Below are 16,965 nucleotides of genomic sequence, written 5' to 3'. Positions count from 1 at the left end.
TTTGTGAAAGCATTTATCTTACCATACCAGCTGGATTCTTGAAGTAGCCTAGCCTACTCTGCAACGGTTTGTATGTTATCAGTAGTTGATTTCGCATAGCAGAATGGGACATATTTTATCTCGTTTTGATTTATTGCTAAGATGAAGTTCCACTATTTCATCCCGATCTGCCGAATTAAACAGCCGAAATTTGCTAAACTGGATGCTGTAAACTTTGAATCGTTGTTTAGAGTTTAGCCTAGTCTGTAAATAGTCTAGGTTTAAAAACTGACAAAAAAATTAAAGCAAAGTGTTCTGAGCAAAGAAAATAGACAATGCATTTGTCCACATTACGTTTGGAAATATATAGTTTTTCCTATCATTTTGAAATCCATCTTGGGACTGGGAACATATATGTGTTAAAAAATGACGCACAACGACAAGAGACAATAAATCACGTGACAAACATTCACATGATCACAAAGCCAGCGAAGCGGAACATAATATTTGTGTTTGCTTTCCTGATGCGATTGTGTAACAGCTACCAGGTGCTTAGGTACAGTTTTGAAAATTAAAAAGAAACCATTTATACTCGCAAAAGTCAGTGATATTCAAAAAGTCATAATTAGCATTTGTGTGACTTATAAGATTGCTTTGCAGTGTTAAAATTTGCTTGTTATTTGTGAATTTTGTGGAAATCAACGCAATCATGACTTTGAATCAGTGCACTGGGACACAGCTTTTCCTGAGCCCTGGAGAAATGTAAGTGTTGCTCGTGTTGTTCAAAAAAACTATAAATTTTTTCATAGTTTTATTAGCTAATGGAAAAATGATTAACATCATCATACATCATAATTAATCGTTTTCTGTCACATATAATACTGAAAATGTCCTGAAACCTGCAACTGTTTTTAACATTAGGGAGCATTGACTAAAAACATTTAAAAACCTGATCATACAGCAAAAATATGTTCTGTGCTCATACAGGATTTGATTTTGAACTATAAAAGAATTTGTTGATGCACCTAAACCTACACTGTTTCTGAGCAAGTACATTTTGATGGCTTTTGTAAACATGTTACCTTTTTAAACATGATGACGTAAACCTGAAATTTGCGATACAGAAATGTTTTGCATACTAAATAAGTATATTATATATGTTTATGGCTATATATGTCAAAATAACTACAATTTAGTGTTTGACTGGAATTTTATTCATTCTGGTTTTATTTTCAAGGATTATCCGGCAAGAAGAAAATGTTAATGTCACATTCAAGAAGTTTACCCACTCAAATGAACACATGAAAGGATCGAAAACTGGAAATGTTTATCTCACCAATTATAGAGTAATTTTAAATTATCTATTATTAATAGATCACACCACAACCAGGCATTGATTTGTGCAAAAAATTAGAGGTGTCCGTACCAGGTTTTAGAAACATGCTATTGTTTCAATTGATTCCAACTAAACATTGTGACGTGTCACCTTAGAAATCTATGCCTGCCGCCACATGCAATACAAACTTCCATGATGAAGCCATTTACATCCTAAAAAAAGTTTGATTTGGGTTTTAAGGCCTATACTGATTAGAAATGAACCGATATTTAAAGCCGATATTTTATTCACTGTAAAGGGCATAAATTTATACCTTTTTAAAGTCAAAGGACTCCAACATTGTTTATAATGCAAGCAGTAGGTGATTGTGTGACAAATTGCCAACAAATTGTGGTTCGTGTTTTTGTATACGTACATACACATATCGAGGTAAAAATGAAACTATTGAAAACCACATCAAAGAAGTCAACTTGTCTTGAAACCAATCAGTGATTGGGCAATGCTTGTCACCCTTTAGCTAAGCAAAAATAACATAATTACAAAGGTGCCATTTATTTGCGGTCCGATGACAAAAAGGCAGTTACCGTTAATCTCTAGTATACATATATCTTTGTAAAATATTGGGGTCGATAATTATGTTATCCCCATTATATACATTCCCATTTAAAATGCAAGCTGTTAACAAAGGGTTTTGGTGCATTCGACAAAATGTATGAACTCTAGTCTTGGTAATGTTACCTAAAACTTATCTATACCAAGACATATTTAACAACCTGGTTGCATTTGTTTAGTTAATTTTCAAGAACAGCAAGAGCAGTGACATGATGCAGGAGTTGAGCATGCCTTTTCGGCAAATAAAGGATTTTGAAATCAAGCAACCTGTGTTCGGTGCTAACTTTCTTCAAGGAAAAATTGTGGCCGAGAAAAATGGTAAGTATTGTGTTATCGAGAGGAAATTTTATATGAAAAAAAACACAATAAATCTAGGTTTACCAAATTTATGACTATGATATTTTGTACACTAACATTACGACAGTGCTTGTCCAATTGTCATGCCAACATGGTACTGAAACATTAAATTCATTTATGTGTTTCTATGCCAATATTTACGTACTTTTTAAACTGTAAATGGAAAAGTTGTATTTATTTGAGCACTTTGCTATTATAAATATGCAAATGTGAATTTAAATTTTCATTACAACTTAAGAAAGTAGCATCAATAGATATTGTCAAACACAATTTAAGTCATAAACAAGGTGTAGCAGTGATTGCAGTAGGCCACATGAAAATAACTGTATGAATGTTTTGTAGGTGGCTGGGAAGGTTCTGCATTTTTTGAAATTACGTTTAAAAGTGGTGGAGCAATAGATATTGGACAGCAACTAGTAAAACTGGCAACAAAACGTAAGTGATTTAATTAAAAACATTTTTTGTGTGTGTTAAACCAAAACTAACCTCATTGTTGGAAAAGATTAATCTTGATGTGGTTTATGGTTTATTTGGCTGTCAGAATGTATAGCATAGCCATAACCTATATATATACTTTGTCTCCATTACTGCTAAGTTTTTAGTTTTTAAATGATTAGGGGAAATATATTGGTGAGTAGATGTATGTCAGCTTTATTGTAGACACATGCGGACAATGGTAAATAAACAGGCAACAAGCATAACAATACAAATAGTATGTCATAATCAGTTTTGCTTACAAGGTCTATTAGGTTGACATCAATCTGGGCTTACATGGATTTGAGAAAAATATCCTATTTTCAAACTACTGCAGTGTATAAACCAAAACATAGACACAATGACAGTCACTAGTAAAATAAGACCCAATGTGATGCAGCCATCAACGAAGAAATCATTGTGCACCAATGTTGTACAATTCAACCCTCAGCTTTGAGGATAAACAACCAAAATTGGCAACTGTATTGCGGTTATGACTAACCAATATTGTATTTGCAGCTCCCCAGCCAATGTATCAAGTCCAAACCACTACTGTAGTTTACCCAACTGCTTCAGTGCCTGGTGCTCCTGTTGCTGGTTCATCCAATGCATACTACTTCCCAGCACAAAACGGAGGAGCTGCCCCACCCCATATGTACCCCCCAACTGCCCCACCTATGTACCCGCAGCAGGCCACTGGTCCTGCTAACCCACCAGCTTACCCCCAACAAGGTTATGCTAACATGAACCCTGATGAAAGTAAGTTACATAATATAATATTGTTTTAATGGATTGTAATCGGTAGAAAGGTATCATGTGAAAAATATTATTTATTTGAAAAGGATATAAAATACAAATATCAGGCGAATATTTTGTTTACAGACAGGTCCCTTATGAGCATTATTTAGTAAATGGAACATAAATTATATATATTAAAATGACCTAGAACTGCCAGTGTTCTACTTAGTTCAGTTCCAAGCAGCTTATATGCTTGGTGAATGGCTGTTTTATCCCTCAAAAGAAATAGTGTAGATTTAGAAAAGGTGTGTTAGCAAGATAAAACTGGCCAGTTGCAGTAAGAAAGTGTAAATTCAGTCAAAAACGTATAATTATTTTATGACTTGATAATTTGGTTTATCGGTGGGTGCAACTTTAATTGCTGTGCAGTGTAAACTTGACTATTTTGTTGCAATTACAGGAAGAAAAGCCATGGAAGCATCACAATCTAGTTTGCCACCAGGCTATGACACACCAGCACAGGCTCCACCTAAGTATGATGATATTGCAAAGAAGGATCAATAAATATGGGATATTATCACAACTGATCTTCAAACTATTGTACAGATATCTTATTACATTTCTTTCCATTAAAAAAATACATTGGTGTGCATGAGTATAATTTCTATGTTGTAATATTGATTGCTGGTGGTACTAGCATCAAAATCATAACTGACCAAACACAGAGGTGCCAACCAAGGTTTCAGGTGTGAAACTGTGAAACGTTGGTTGGCACCTCAGTCTTTGGTTAAAAGTATAGTTAAAATAATTTAGTGACTATACCACACTGGTGCTAACCACACACCCCCATGAATTTTAGCATTTTAAAACTATTTGCTCATCAGCATAATTTTAGTAGTAACAGGCGAACCTTGGTTTCAATTTTTTACAATAAATAGAACTACAGATTTGTGTAACATGTGTTGCATTTCTAACTTGTTCCAACTGTGTTTGTATTCATCGCTTATTGTGCAATTTGTAAAGTACATGTATGATAATCATTTTATTGTAGTAATGTTTCCAAAGGTAAGGTGAAATAGCACTTAGAACATTGTTCTTTTAACTGCATAGTGGACACACAAAACAGCAAGAATTTTGTTTCATTTAAACAAGGGTAAAACAATTTCGTCCCAAGCATTATTCCATGTCCTTTCACGAAATTGTTTAATGTTGCTTCGAAATTTATTAAGCAGATCTTGATTGTGCGGAAAATCAGCAAATGCCTGTTGGAATTGCTCACATAGTTCAAGGGAATCTTCAAAAACAAACCCATTTACCCCTTCCTGGACAAGCTCATTCAAACTGTAAAAAAGGCCAGACTATTAGAAGGTGTTCCCTTTAATGATTAAATATTATAATCTGTCTACAGCAGGGGTGGGCAACCTGCGGGCCGCATGCGGCCCTTCATTAAAGGTTGTGCGGCCCGCAAAGATGCTTGGATTTCAAAAATACTGGCAAACGAGTTCAATATTACATATTTTTGAGCTGATTAATGCGCCTGGCGCTAGTTTTCTGCGATCTGGCAAAATGTGGCTTGAATCAAATACGAATTATACTTGTAGTTGAGCATATTTGGTAAGAAACAAAGCAAAATCACTTTGTGTTATGCACATGTGTGGCCCGCGATCCAATTTTGACATTCATGATTGGCCCTACAGTAACAAAGATTGCCCATCCCTGGTCTACAGCCTTCTTTTTTTCTTGGCAGTGGTCAAATAATGTATGCCTTGTTTTAAATTGTCAAAGCTTGACCACTGTCAGGTTTTCGAAACATACTCAATAATGACAAGGGAGCACATGTTGCTTGTCACGCACATACCCCTAAATTACAGATAAAAAGTTCATGTGGCATAGCTTACCATGAAAAATTTATAGCTGCAACCGGTAAACAGCAACCAAACATATCCACCACTTTCATGGGTAAATCCAAACCACTGGATGATGTATGCAAGCTGACACCAAGATCTCCACAAGCTGAAGTCAACAACATAACATCAACAATATAATTTGTACTGCCACTATATTAATTTAAAGCTTGCAAACTCTGCCGAATTTGGTTATGGCACTTCAAATCGAGGTAAAAAATTCAGCAGTTATAATGTGTCAAAAGAACCAACTGCTTTTCAAACAAAATGCAAGCCTGGGTATTTACAAAGTAAAGCATTGGATAAAATCCTAAACACTGTACCAAGTAGTTTTGGATAATCCTCCGCTTCAAGCCAAGGTGTTATAACTTGTACATGTTTCCAGTTCTTGGAAGCAATTATCTTCTGGTAATAAGATTTGTTGGGTCCTTTACCTATCCATAAAAATAATGGATTGTTCATTGTATTGGTTATGTTCACTTGTCCGACGACAAACAATTTCCTTAACGTCTGTTGTCATTTTTGGGTTCATTTAAGAGCAAATGCTACAAACTTAATACCTGTAATGGCACATAGTAAGTCAGGTAGGTCGCCATTTTCACCACAAACATAATCTTCATACACTGTGAAAAGGTCAACCCCATTAAATTTATACGTATGCAACAACCACCGATTTTAAGTTGGTACTTACTTTGCAATGCATGTAGTAGGACAGAAAAATCTTCATCATCTGAAAACAAAATATTGAAAAGTGTTAGGATGTCAGAGCTCATTGTTACTGCGGAATTGAGTAGTTACTGTTAGTCAAATATATTCCACACAGGTTACAAAAGTTTTGTCACTGATTTTATTAGCGAACTTGAATGGAAAACAAGGTGATAAATGTCAAAATCTCACCTGTCCAACTTGTACTGCTAATGATCAATGCAGGGCGGTCATGTTTAAATGATACGCTGCCATCGCTATTAACGACTGTAAATCTTGTTTGCTGTTCATCACTCTTCCTTAAAGCGGAAAACTGCGGGTGGGTCTTCATCAGCTTTGTAAAGAGCTTTAAATAAAATATTTTCATTAAAACACAAACAGGACTAAAAAATTACAATTAAATTCTGTCTACTTGGTGCTTTTCTTCATTGGTCAGTTGCTTAAATCTTGCACTTGGTCTATCATGCATCACTTCCGCACTGCAAAACAGAATGTGTTACCAAGTACTGGGCAAAAGCAATCTGTTTAATTGACCAGCAAGTATTGCTTTTTATTGATTGCAGTTTACATTTGTTAACATTTTGGAGGTGTTTGAAAGGCAGTGTCTGAAACAGTCAGGTTTATGAAACTTACCATATATGCCATCGCTTTTTTAAATCATTCTTCATTGCATTGGTAACACAAAGATTTCCAGATGAAAGTTGCCCAAATATTTCTTCATACCTGCAAAACATTACACATGTTTGTCTAGGAAACTAATCCCATTTTGGCTACAACTGAAGAACTTTTCTGTTTTGTGTTAGTGATGCAAATCAATGATCACAAATACTTACCGTTTGGCGATTTTTACAAGTAAATGGTTTTTGTTTAGGGACAAAGCAAGGATTGAATATCCATAATTGTGCCAATCAATAACCAGTTTGCTTCCATTGAACACACTCATTATAAGACACACTGCAAGAGTTGGAATGCAAGGAGGATTCTGAATGTAAAAGGTCAGGTAAAAATACAAATGCATTGATATTTCAACCACCATCAATTTTTTAAAGTGAAGTCCAAGCACTGGGGATATGAAAAAGATTGTAAAATATTCTATTTCACATAACAACCTGCACAAGAATGAATTCAGAGGCATCAACTCTCCACGCCATCACCCAAAGCAAATTTAGACTTTGGAACACAACTTTAAAGACATATGAAGCCAATCTTGGGATTCCTGTTAACACACTCTTACTTATTAAGTTTACATGTAACCGTATTGATCTTATATACATGTATTAACCTCCAATTGTTGGACAAGGTGTTAATGCTCCAAGCTCTATCTTCTCGGAGTCCAAAATCTGTTTATGAGGAGTGGATTCTAAAATGTGATAAAAGTTTGTTCAAGAAAAATCTGTCATATCTAATTATGCACAACAACTTCAATAAACAATGTGAGCCTTGATTTTAAAACTTGGTTGCAATTGGGTGTACATCTACTTCATTATATACAAGAGATGCTTTGAGAAACCAATTTGCAAAGAATGTGTAGTGAATATTTTGGGTTGAAAACAAACGTACCACAATATCCAACTAAATTTACATTGAATCCATGATGTGCTAATGATAATGAATGGTATGACATTCTTGGGCTTCTTCCAACATCGCCAAGTACAACCACACAAACGCGATTTCGCTTTTTCTTGTAAACCCATAGACGACGAAAAGTGGTGCACACAATCAGAATCAACACTGCCCGGAAAAATAGACTGACTGGAGTTAGTATCCAGTAGTTTATTTCAGTAAGAAAATAATCGTTCATAGTTCAGTTCCACTTGAAGAACTTGTAACACAAAATGGTTCTGTGTTAAATTAAAACAGACTGTTGTTAATTATCGGCAAATTGCAACTAGATTGCCAACAACGAAGTCCAAAAGCAAAAATGCCAATGAGTCAACGTGTATTATTGTTTACCGTTTCGAAGAGTGCGGAAACAAAGTCACGTGATTGTACATGCAATTAATATAAAGTGCCTATTTAAACCAAAAAATCATACTATTACTTTACATTTACTCAAAATAGGTTGGCATTGAAACTGAAATGTTTATTTTTGTGTAACAAAGACATTAAAAACACAGTAAACATGTGTTTTTTCGCCACATCAGCATGGACACGCTTCAGTTGTGTTAGTACGTCACAACCGGTTCATTGGTTTTGCGTGGCCCAGATCTCGTCGTTTGCGATTTGTCTTACCTGGGGGAGGGACGTGAAAGATTTAGGATGCCTTTGCGCGTTTTAACATAACATAGCCATCAAACTTGTTTGTTAGCAATGTTTTTCTCAAGTCTGTAATGTTTCTCAAGTTTGTCAATGGTATTAAGATGTTACACTCTATTGTACAGAAACAGTTTTAAGTCCGAAGATAGATACATTCCTGGTTAATTTGCAAGCGATGTGACGAGATCTAACTTATTGTGGGTGTTGTGTCTGGGAATGCACTTTGTGCTCCGCGTTTACGTTGGTCGAAGCTGACCACAAAATTTGGTTGCGCTAACTTAGCGTGTAGTTTCGTAAAACCACTACCAGATATGAAGTGGATGTGTTTAGCCAGCAAATTTGAAATTGCTTTCACTCCTTTCGTTCCATGGACGAGTCAATTAAAAGAAGTGGAGTGTCATTTTATTTTTGCCATCATAAACAACAAGCATTTTGGTTTGAAATAACGTTTTCTGAAACCCGAATTTTAAGATGTGGCATTATTATTGACAGCTAATATTTTTCCATCTTTCAATAGATAATACCTCAAGTTTATCACAAAATATAGTGAACCGCATTAAAAAGTTTTTATAAACCACTACTAGAGACTGGTTTAACTCTTTTTTGCAATTTGCTTATGTGTGACAAGTAAAGTAGTTCCGAAGTTCCGCAATAAATTGGTTTTGCCTGGCTGATATAATGGTTACGTCAAATCTACCTAAGCCGTTTTCCCCACGAATATGTGGCCAATAAAAAATAAACTTCTTGCAACAAAACCATCTTTCCACTTATTTTCTATTTATTAGCAGGAATACTTGAGTTCGAACTGAAGGGGTCTAGTATAAAGTCTGTGCAACGGGCGGCCCGTGGGTCACAATCCGGTCCGCCAAGGCATTTAGTGTAGCCCTCACCAACATACTGATTCCGAGAAAAAAAGCAATTCCTCTGAGAATTCAGCAACATTTTTTACTAGTAAATTCCTAAGTTGCTATACTATACGTAAAGTATAAGCTAAATCTGCATTTTTCAACCGGTGGGCCAACAGCAGTTTGCAAGTGCTTCACCGAATGTATTTTGTATTGAAAACCAGTGTTGCGGCGAAACTGTATGATCTAGAAAATAAATGTATCCAAGGATGCTTTAGAAGAATTTCAATTTTTATCGTATTGTTTTGTTTACAGCCCCGCGCCTTTAGCGCATACTTGGGATATTTCTATGGTTTCGCGTTATGGTCTCTGATTGGTCTATTCGTAGGCCAATCACATAGGACCCACTTTTACCTTGTCGTATTGTCGTGTTTTCAACTTGTATATATGCGCCGTGATGCGCGTCTCCTTTGTTTGATATTATAAGCCTCTGATTCAGGACTATCACACAGGACTATATGTAACCAACGCGACTTAGCGTCCTCACTTCGTAGATTTCGCGTTTTTTCGCTATCTTCCATTGTCACTCACCGGACAACCCTCTGATTGGATACTGTACGGCCCAATCACGCAGGACTTTGCACATTTGCATAATTCTGTCTCTTTGTGTATATAATTGTGTGTATGTCATTTTTGCATGTTATGTCATTTTTTGGTGTGTCATTTTTTTCCAATATGTGTCGTTATTGTTGTTTGTGTTCTAGAGTCTTTGCGTCCCTTCTGTAGCTGAGACTTATTTCAACCCTTTGTGGTATCGTCCTTCGTTTTGTTTTTATATTATTTTATTCTCGTACCTGGGCTACGAGCGCCTTGTTTATTGGCGTAGTAATAAACCAAATATTGTGCCAAGCTCCGTCACAGGTGACGTCAAGGCTCGGGAATCGGCCTTACCGCCGTTTTCCCGGGCAATAGCGGCATTATGTTTCGGCAGCCAAGAGACGAGTCGAATTGGCTTCTGTTCACAGCGTCGGCCTCTCGGCTTGCTCGAGAGGATCGGTGCTGGGCCTGTGCTCGGCACCGCTCCTCTCTTGTCGAGGACCCACGAAAATCGAAAAAAAAACAAACGGAAAGGCTATAAGCCTTAGGGTTTTTTCAAAAATCAGGATTTTGTCTCTCCGATTCCGGTTTGAACCGGTTTGGGGGTTCGTTAGGAGGCAGAAACCGGTCTAAACCAGTTTGAAACTGGAATATTCCGGTGAAAACCCACCGAAAACCGGATTTTTCTTGAATTTTTTGACCCCCGAAAATCGAAAAAAACGGAAAGGCTATAGCCTTAGGGTTTTTTCAAAAATCGGGTCAAAATTTTGTCTCTCCGATTCCGGTTTAAATCGGTTTGGAGGTTCGGTAGGAGGCAGAAACCGGTCTAAACCAGTTTGAAACTGGAATATTCCGGTGAAAACCCACCGAAAACCGGATTTTTCTTGAATTTTTGACCCCCGAAAATCGAAAAAACGGAAAGGCTAAGCCTTAGGGTTTTTTCAAAAATCAGGTCAAAATTTTGTCTCTCCGATTCCGGTTTAAATCGGTTTGGAGGTTCGGTAGGAGGCAGAAACCAGTCTAAACCAGTTTGAAACTGGAATATTCCGGTGAAAACCCACCGAAAACCGGATATTTCTTGAATTTTTTGACCCCCGAAAATCGAAAAAACGGAAAGGCTATGGCCTTAGTGTTTTTTCAAAAATCAGGTCAAAATTTTGTCTCTCCGATTCCGGTTTAAACCGGTTTGGAGGTTCGGTAGGAGGCAGAAACCGGTCTAAACCAGTTTGAAACTGGAATATTCCGGTGAAAACCCACCGAAAACCGGATATTTCTTGATTTTTTTGACCCCCGAAAATCGAAAAAACGGAAAGGCTATAGCCTTAGGGTTTTTTCAAAAATCAGGTCAAAATTTTGTCTCTCCGATTCCGGTTTAAACCGGTTTGGAGGTTCGGTAGGAGGCAGAAACCGGTCTAAACCAGTTTGAAACTGGAATATTCCGGTGAAAACCCACCGAAAACCGGATTTTTCTTGAATTTTTTGACCCCCGAAAATCGAAAAAACGGAAAGGCTATAGCCTTAGGGTTTTTTCAAAAATCGGGTCAAAATTTTGTCTCTCCGATTCCGGTTTAAACCGGTTTGAAGGTTCGGCAGGAGGCAGAAACCGGTCTAAACCAGTTTGAAACTGGAATATTCCGGTGAAAACCCACCGAAAACCGGATTTTTCTTGAATTTTTTGACCCCCGAAAATCGAAAAAACGGAAAGGCTATAGCCTTAGGGTTTTTTCAAAAATCGGGTCAAAATTTTGTCTCTCCGATTCCGGTTTAAACCGGTTTGGAGGTTCGGTAGGAGACAGAAACCGGTCTAAACCAGTTTAAAACTTGAATATTCCGGTGAAAACCCACCGAAAACCGGATATTTCTTGAATTTTTTGACCCCCGAAAATCGAAAAAACGGAAAGGCTATAGCCTTAGGGTTTTTTCAAAAATCAGGTCAAAATTTTGTCTCTCCGATTCCGGTTTAAACCGGTTTGGAGGTTCGGTAGGAGGCAGAAACCAGTCTAAACCAGTTTGAAACTGGAATATTCCGGTGAAAACCCACCGAAAACCGGATATTTCTTGAATTTTTGACACCCGAAAATCGAAAAAACGGAAAGGCTATAGCCTTAGGGTTTTTTCAAAAAACGGGTCAAAATTTTGTCTAAACCAGTTTGAAACTGGAATATTCCGGTGAAAACCCACCGAAAACTGGATTTTTCTTGAATTTTTTGACCCCCGAAAATAGAAAAAACGGAAAGGCTGTAGCCTTAGGGTTTTTCAAAAAACGGGTCAAAATTTTGTCTCTCCGATTCCGGTTTAAACCGGTTTGGAGGTTCGGTAGGAGGCAGAAACCGGTCTAAACCAGTTTGAAACTGGAATATTCCGGTGAAATCCACCGAAAACCGGATTTTTCTTGAATTTTTTGACCCCCGAAAATCGAAAAAACGGAAAGGCTATAGCCTTAGGGTTTTTTCAAAAATCAGGTCAAAATTTTGTCTCTCCGATTCCGGTTTAAACCGGTTTGGAGGTTCGGTAGGAGGCAGAAACCAGTCTAAACCAGTTTGAAACTGGAATATTCCGGTGAAAACCCACCGAAAACCGGATATTTCTTGAATTTTTGACAACCGAAAATCGAAAAAACGGAAAGGCTGTAGCCTTAGGGTTTTTTCAAAAATCAGGTCAAAATTTTGTCTCTCCGATTCCGGTTTAAACCGGTTTGAAGGTTCGGCAGGAGGCAGAAACCGGTCTAAACCAGTTTGAAACTGGAATATTCCGGTGAAAACCCACCGAAAACCGGATTTTTCTTGAATTTTTTGACCCCCGAAAATCGAAAAAACGGAAAGGCTATAGCCTTAGGGTTTTTTCAAAAATCAGGTCAAAATTTTGTCTCTCCGATTCCGGTTTAAATCGGTTTGGAGGTTCGGTAGGAGGCAGAAACCGGTCTAAACCAGTTTGAAACTGGAATATTCCGGTGAAAACCCACCGAAAACTGGATATTTCTTGAATTTTTTGACCCCCGAAAATTAGAAAAAACGGAAAGTTTGAAACTGGAATATTCCGGTGAAAACCCACCGAAAACCGGATTTTTCTTGAATTTTTTGACCCCCGAAAATCGAAAAAACGGAAAGGCTATAGCCTTAGGGTTTTTTCAAAAATCAGGTCAAAATTTTGTCTCTCCGACTCTGGTTTAAACCGGTTTGGAGGTTCGGTAGGAGGCAGAAACCGGTCTAAACCAGTTTGAAACTGGAATATTCCGGTGAAAACCCACCGAAAACCGGATATTTCTTGAATTTTTTGACCCCCGAAAATCGAAAAAACGGAAAGGCTGTAGCCTTAGGGTTTTTTCAAAAATCGGGTCAAAATTTTGTCTCTCCGATTCCGGTTTAAATCGGTTTGGAGGTTCGGTAGGAGGCAGAAACCGGTCTAAACCAGTTTGAAACTGGAATATTCCGGTGAAAACCCACCGAAAACCGGATTTTTCTTGAATTTTTTGACCCCCGAAAATTTGAAAAAACGGAAAGTTTGAAACTGGAATATTCCGGTGAAAACCCACCGAAAACCGGATTTTTCTTGAATTTTTTGACCCCCGAAAATCGAAAAAACGGAAAGGCTATAGCCTTAGGGTTTTTTCAAAAATCAGGTCAAAATTTTGTCTCTCCGATTCCGGTTTAAACCGGTTTGGAGGTTCGGTAGGAGGCAGAAACCGGTCTAAACCAGTTTGAAACTGGAATATTCCGGTGATAACCCACCGAAAACCAGATATTTCTTGAATTTTTTGACCCCCGAAAATCGAAAAAACGGAAAGGCTATAGCCTTAGGTTTTTTTCAAAAATCAGGTCAAAATTTTGTCTCTCCGATTCCGGTTTAAACCGGTTTGGAGGTTCGGTAGGAGGCAGAAACCAGTCTAAACCAGTTTGAAACTGGAATATTCCGGTGAAAACCCACCGAAAACCGGATATTTCTTGAATTTTTTGACCCCCGAAAATCGAAAAAACGGAAAGGCTATAGCCTTAGGGTTTTTTCAAAAATCGGGTCAAAATTTTGTCTCTCCGATTCCGGTTTAAATCGGTTTGGAGGTTCGGTAGGAGGCAGAAACCGGTCTAAACCAGTTTGAAACTGGAATATTCCGGTGAAAACCCACCGAAAACTGGATTTTTCTTGAATTTTTTGACCCCCGAAAATAGAAAAAACGGAAAGGCTGTAGCCTTAGGGTTTTTCAAAAAACGGGTCAAAATTTTGTCTCTCCGATTCCGGTTTAAACCGGTTTGGAGGTTCGGTAGGAGGCAGAAACCGGTCTAAACCAGTTTGAAACTGGAATATTCCGGTGAAACCCACCGAAAACCGGATTTTTCTTGAATTTTTTGACCCCCGAAAATCGAAAAAACGGAAAGGCTATAGCCTTAGGGTTTTTTCAAAAATCGGGTCAAAATTTTGTCTCTCCGATTCCGGTTTAAATCGGTTTGGAGGTTCGGTAGGAGGCAGAAATCGGTCTAAACCAGTTTGAAACTGGAATATTCCGGTGAAATCCACCGAAAACCGGATTTTTCTTGAATTTTTTGACCCCCGAAAATCGAAAAAACGGAAAGGCTATAGCCTTAGGGTTTTTTCAAAAATCAGGTCAAAATTTTGTCTCTCCGATTCCGGTTTAAACCGGTTTGGAGGTTCGGTAGGAGGCAGAAACCAGTCTAAACCAGTTTGAAACTGGAATATTCCGGTGAAAACCCACCGAAAACCGGATATTTCTTGAATTTTTGACAACCGAAAATCGAAAAAACGGAAAGGCTGTAGCCTTAGGGTTTTTTCAAAAATCGGGTCAAAATTTTGTCTCTCCGATTCCGGTTTAAACCGGTTTGAAGGTTCGGCAGGAGGCAGAAACCGGTCTAAACCAGTTTGAAACTGGAATATTCCGGTGAAAACCCACCGAAAACCGGATTTTTCTTGAATTTTTTGACCCCCGAAAATCGAAAAAACGGAAAGGCTATAGCCTTAGGGTTTTTTCAAAAATCGGGTCAAAATTTTGTCTCTCCGATTCCGGTTTAAATCGGTTTGGAGGTTCGGTAGGAGGCAGAAACCGGTCTAAACCAGTTTGAAACTGGAATATTCCGGTGAAAACCCACCGAAAACCGGATTTTTCTTGAATTTTTTGACCCCCGAAAATTAGAAAAAACGGAAAGTTTGAAACTGGAATATTCCGGTGAAAACCCACCGAAAACCGGATTTTTCTTGAATTTTTTGACCCCCGAAAATCGAAAAAACGGAAAGGCTATAGCCTTAGGGTTTTTTCAAAAATCAGGTCAAAATTTTGTCTCTCCGATTCCGGTTTAAACCGGTTTGGAGGTTCGGTAGGAGGCAGAAACCGGTCTAAACCAGTTTGAAACTGGAATATTCCGGTGAAAACCCACCGAAAACCGGATATTTCTTGAATTTTTTGACCCCCGAAAATCGAAAAAACGGAAAGGCTATAGCCTTAGGGTTTTTTCAAAAATCGGGTCAAAATTTTGTCTCTCCGATTCCGGTTTAAATCGGTTTGGAGGTTCGGTAGGAGGCAGAAACCGGTCTAAACCAGTTTGAAACTGGAATATTCCGGTGAAAACCCACCGAAAACCGGATTTTTCTTGAATTTTTTGACCCCCGAAAATTTGAAAAAACGGAAAGTTTGAAACTGGAATATTCCGGTGAAAACCCACCGAAAACCGGATTTTTCTTGAATTTTTTGACCCCCGAAAATCGAAAAAACGGAAAGGCTATAGCCTTAGGGTTTTTTCAAAAATCAGGTCAAAATTTTGTCTCTCCGATTCCGGTTTAAACCGGTTTGGAGGTTCGGTAGGAGGCAGAAACCGGTCTAAACCAGTTTGAAACTGGAATATTCCGGTGATAACCCACCGAAAACCAGATATTTCTTGAATTTTTTGACCCCCGAAAATCGAAAAAACGGAAAGGCTATAGCCTTAGGTTTTTTTCAAAAATCAGGTCAAAATTTTGTCTCTCCGATTCCGGTTTAAACCGGTTTGGAGGTTCGGTAGGAGGCAGAAACCAGTCTAAACCAGTTTGAAACTGGAATATTCCGGTGAAAACCCACCGAAAACCGGATATTTCTTGAATTTTTTGACCCCCGAAAATCGAAAAAACGGAAAGGCTATAGCCTTAGGGTTTTTTCAAAAATCGGGTCAAAATTTTGTCTCTCCGATTCCGGTTTAAATCGGTTTGGAGGTTCGGTAGGAGGCAGAAACCGGTCTAAACCAGTTTGAAACTGGAATATTCCGGTGAAAACCCACCGAAAACCGGATATTTCTTGAATTTTTTGACCCCCGAAAATCGAAAAAACGGAAAGGCTGTAGCCTTAGGGTTTTTTCAAAAATCGGGTCAAAATTTTGTCTCTCCGATTCCGGTTTAAATCGGTTTGGAGGTTCGGTAGGAGGCAGAAACCGGTCTAAACCAGTTTGAAACTGGAATATTCCGGTGAAAACCCACCGAAAACCGGATTTTTCTTGAATTTTTTGACCCCCGAAAATTTGAAAAAACGGAAAGTTTGAAACTGAAATATTCCGGTGAAAACCCACCGAAAACCGGATTTTTCTTGAATTTTTTGACCCCCGAAAATCGAAAAAACGGAAAGGCTATAGCCTTAGGGTTTTTTCAAAAATCAGGTCAAAATTTTGTCTCTCCGATTCCGGTTTAAACCGGTTTGGAGGTTCGGTAGGAGGCAGAAACCGGTCTAAACCAGTTTGAAACTGGAATATTCCGGTGATAACCCACCGAAAACCAGATATTTCTTGAATTTTTTGACCCCCGAAAATCGAAAAAACGGAAAGGCTATAGCCTTAGGTTTTTTTCAAAAATCAGGTCAAAATTTTGTCTCTCCGATTCCGGTTTAAACCGGTTTGGAGGTTCGGTAGGAGGCAGAAACCAGTCTAAACCAGTTTGAAACTGGAATATTCCGGTGAAAACCCACCGAAAACCGGATATTTCTTGAATTTTTTGACCCCCGAAAATCGAAAAAACGGAAAGGCTATAGCCTTAGGGTTTTTTCAAAAATCGGGTCAAAATTTTGTCTCTCCGATTCCGGTTTAAATCGGTTTGGAGGTTCGGTAGGAGGCAGAAACCGGTCTAAACCAGTTTGAAACTGGAATATTCCGGTGAAAACCCACCGAAAACTGGATTTTTCTTGAATTTTTTGACCCCC

General features: G+C 38.1%; 2 protein-coding genes across 3 annotated transcripts; one reads left to right on the top strand and one right to left on the bottom strand.

The window, feature by feature from the left end:
* The first annotated feature begins 511 nt into the window (after nt 1–511).
* LOC145238795 (WW domain-binding protein 2-like) lies at nt 512–4,536 on the top strand. Its single transcript, XM_080102061.1, has 6 exons — nt 512–741; nt 1,217–1,325; nt 2,107–2,245; nt 2,627–2,719; nt 3,278–3,517; nt 3,957–4,536. The coding sequence occupies exons 1-6, from the start codon at nt 689–691 to the stop codon at nt 4,058–4,060; spliced, it is 738 nt and encodes a 245-aa protein (XP_079958187.1). The 5' UTR covers nt 512–688; the 3' UTR covers nt 4,061–4,536.
* Nucleotides 4,520–8,048, bottom strand: LOC145238794 (chitobiosyldiphosphodolichol beta-mannosyltransferase-like). Of its 2 annotated transcripts, XM_080102059.1 has the most exons (12): nt 7,666–8,048; nt 7,388–7,465; nt 7,215–7,321; nt 6,939–7,087; nt 6,739–6,828; nt 6,518–6,584; nt 6,298–6,451; nt 6,092–6,130; nt 5,961–6,023; nt 5,724–5,834; nt 5,395–5,509; nt 4,520–4,837 (listed from the first exon to the last, which is right to left on the bottom strand). In XM_080102059.1, the coding sequence occupies exons 1-12, from the start codon at nt 7,904–7,906 to the stop codon at nt 4,636–4,638; spliced, it is 1,416 nt and encodes a 471-aa protein (XP_079958185.1). In that variant the 5' UTR covers nt 7,907–8,048; the 3' UTR covers nt 4,520–4,635. The 2 variants fall into 2 exon arrangements, with proteins under 2 accessions (XP_079958185.1, XP_079958186.1); XM_080102060.1 differs by lacking the exon at nt 5,961–6,023.
* Between the last annotated feature and the right edge of the window lie 8,917 nt (nt 8,049–16,965).

This window comes from Phallusia mammillata, chromosome 7 (genome assembly GCF_965637545.1).
Source record: "Phallusia mammillata chromosome 7, kaPhaMamm4.hap1.1, whole genome shotgun sequence".
NCBI lineage: Eukaryota > Metazoa > Chordata > Ascidiacea > Phlebobranchia > Ascidiidae > Phallusia > Phallusia mammillata.
Note: the sequence above shows the minus strand (reverse complement) of the source record. Positions and strands in the feature narration are given on the sequence as shown.